Source organism: Lupinus angustifolius, chromosome LG04, assembly GCF_001865875.1.
Source record: "Lupinus angustifolius cultivar Tanjil chromosome LG04, LupAngTanjil_v1.0, whole genome shotgun sequence".
In the NCBI taxonomy this organism is placed as follows: Eukaryota; Viridiplantae; Streptophyta; class Magnoliopsida; order Fabales; family Fabaceae; genus Lupinus; species Lupinus angustifolius.
In genome coordinates this window covers 11,955,451-11,958,328 of record NC_032012.1, presented here as the reverse complement: position 1 = coordinate 11,958,328, position 2,878 = coordinate 11,955,451, and the positions used below count along the sequence as shown (strand labels likewise).

The window sequence follows — 2,878 nt, the reverse complement described above, 5'->3', positions numbered from 1 at the left end:
TTTTTGGATAATTTTTTTTTTCAAGATGTGTTACGGTTCATATTAATATGTATTAGCTTTGGTCAATAGTATTTTACTACCATTATTTCATGATTTATGCATGTGTGTCATGCGAATACATCTAGTCACTTTTTTGTGTGCTTAAACCAATTAATTAGAGTTTAAAACTAAGATAATGTCATGCATGGTGTACTTTTGCTCGCTATGTCGATTTTGTAATGATTTGTGCTATATATTATATTGGACTCACATGTATCAGCACAATATTTTAAATTCAACCTAAAAATTGGGTAGAAATTATATCTGCAAAGTTATTCAAAGTGTACTTTCGCATGCTATGGCTAGGTATTTTATTATATATATATACTAACACAATTGGGTCTTCAGTGGTGTCTATCTTTAAGTTCCACACAACCCAAAATGTAGTAGAAATAAAATCTGCAATTGCTATGCATGACGTTAAACAAGGTGACTTAATTAAAAAAAAGATTTATAAGACCAGATAGATGTGTCCTCTCCTTGCATTAATGAAACATCGATAGTTTGGTTAAAATGTAGAAAATCTAGTCATATTGGAACTTTAAATATTTGGATTGAAAATATAAATAGAAAGTAATGACTCATGTGTGTAATGTTGGACATTTTTATTCTAACAACTTGCATAAACCATTCAACCATTCATTCTTTAAACATGAAATGCTAAACAACCAATAGCCAAATAGAACAACACTCTTTAAATTCCATGTTAATTTAAAAGTGGAAAGATCTTCATCTCTAGCTTTTGCTAAGTTTTACTGAAATCAAATAGAAAAATCTACCAACAAGCGTTGATCTACTAATGATGAAAAATGTTAAAGATTTAAGAGGTAACTACAAACTCCAAAAATGATTAGTTACTTACCCAAAAGGTACAAAATTACTCTTGGTAGTACAAAAAATAGTAGTACAAAAAATAGTAGTAAAATCTTCATCACATTCTTTCACTTGTGCAACTTCACTCCTTTTAACATTAGAGAAAGTAGAAAACAAAGATCATAACTACCTAAACACACATGATACACAATGCATGGCTACACTTCTTGCACATAATTAAACATGAATGCCCACATAAATGCAACATTTTAACTCATTTAACTAAAAATATAATATCTTCATACCTGTAAAAACTTATGAGAAAAAAACCAGTGAGATAGTTTCTTCTTCATCTTCTTCTCTTTAATAGTGTCCAAGCTAGGTTTCCACCCTTTCCCTGATAATTGCCTACTCAAATATTCTGGCCTTTCTTCAATCATTTCTTCTATATACTCAGAAAAATCACACCTCTCTTCTCTATTCTCCATTCTTTCCTTTCTTTTCAACACTTTATCATCTTCAAATATTGTACTATTATGGCACAGTCTTGCAAGCCAAGGAAGAAACCCTGAAGAAGAAATGAGATACTTGGAATTCAAAGAAGAATTAACAATGAAGAGAATGTGGTGCAACCCTACAGGCTTTCCTTGCTTCAATGGAAGCATTATATATATCTTTTTCATCTCTAGATTCTTGTCAGCAGGTAATGGAATTGGCTTATTTTGGTTCATTGTTGAATGGAACTCAACAACTACTTGTTGTGGGTGCTCTAACATGAGTTCTGCAACAGTTAATGGTTGGTTAAATTGTTGAACTGATCCATCATAGTGAACTATTTTGCCAGTGGCATTTGAGGGACGAAATGAGATATGGTTTCCCATGAAAGACTATTTGGTTCAATTGAAGGTATTGTTAAGGAAGATAGAGAATCGGAAGAGACTACTTGTTAAAAAGTCTAATGACATATATAGGATGTGAATTCAGATATAATGAGGGGGTGAAACACTTATCATTCATTATTTAGGTTTAATCATCACTAACTTTTTTTGATGAATGTTATATCGATTGTTTGTAAATCTTTACTATGACAATATATAGATATTACACTCATATTATATTAATATGAGAAAAAAATGTATACATTGACATATAAGAGTTTTTTACAATATCAATGTGTTATTCATCATTCATTTTCAAATCATCATTGACTTTGTGTATATATCTTTACACTGTTATCATCAGTATATACATATTACACTTTATTAGTATCGTTGTACATAAATGGATCACTAAATAATATAGAATTTTGGGAAATTTGGTATATGATATATGAGGAGAAATTTGTTTACACCCAAGTTAAGTTACACTAATCACACTCAATCTCAACAATTAATTTTCTTAAATCAAACCAAATTGGTGAGTAAAATAAATGATGAGAGAAAAACGAGAAATTTTAGATGACATTTAAGTTTAACTCATTTGATCAGTGAACAATACATTCACATTGTAGATTAATATCAAATATTTTGTGTATGAAAGATGAATTAGACTTATACCTATCAATATACTACTGTGGACAAAATTAGAATCTATGTATGCAGAAAATGAGATAAACTCAGTTGTAATTAAATAATGAAAATTTGACTTATGTAAAATGTTATGTGAAAATGTGTATTAGGTATTCTTGTGACAGAATTTGATGTTGTTTGTTAAACCGTTCCATCACGTGACAAATATAATGTGATGGTGGACTTGGTAGCTTGATTTGGCTGAGTTAGTGGGTAGTTACAATTACGCTACTATTCCTCACAATTTTGACTTAGAAATCGGGTTGTCTCCCACATTTATTAATTAATTTATTTCCTTGAAATAGTATGATCCTTAATTTTATTTAATTTCTTATGTAGGATATTTATTTAGAAAAAATGATATAACGACGATATATAAGTTTTATACACTGTTATTATATTATCCATCATTCATATCTAAATACAATTATTGTCGACTCTTCAAAAAGTAATATATA

General features: G+C 29.3%; 1 protein-coding gene across 1 annotated transcript; it reads right to left on the bottom strand.

Moving 5' to 3' along the window:
* LOC109344843 lies at positions 947-1,805 on the bottom strand. The gene has a single exon (XM_019583583.1). It carries the CDS (start codon positions 1,731-1,733, stop codon positions 1,152-1,154), a length of 582 nt encoding a protein of 193 aa, XP_019439128.1. The 5' UTR covers positions 1,734-1,805; the 3' UTR covers positions 947-1,151.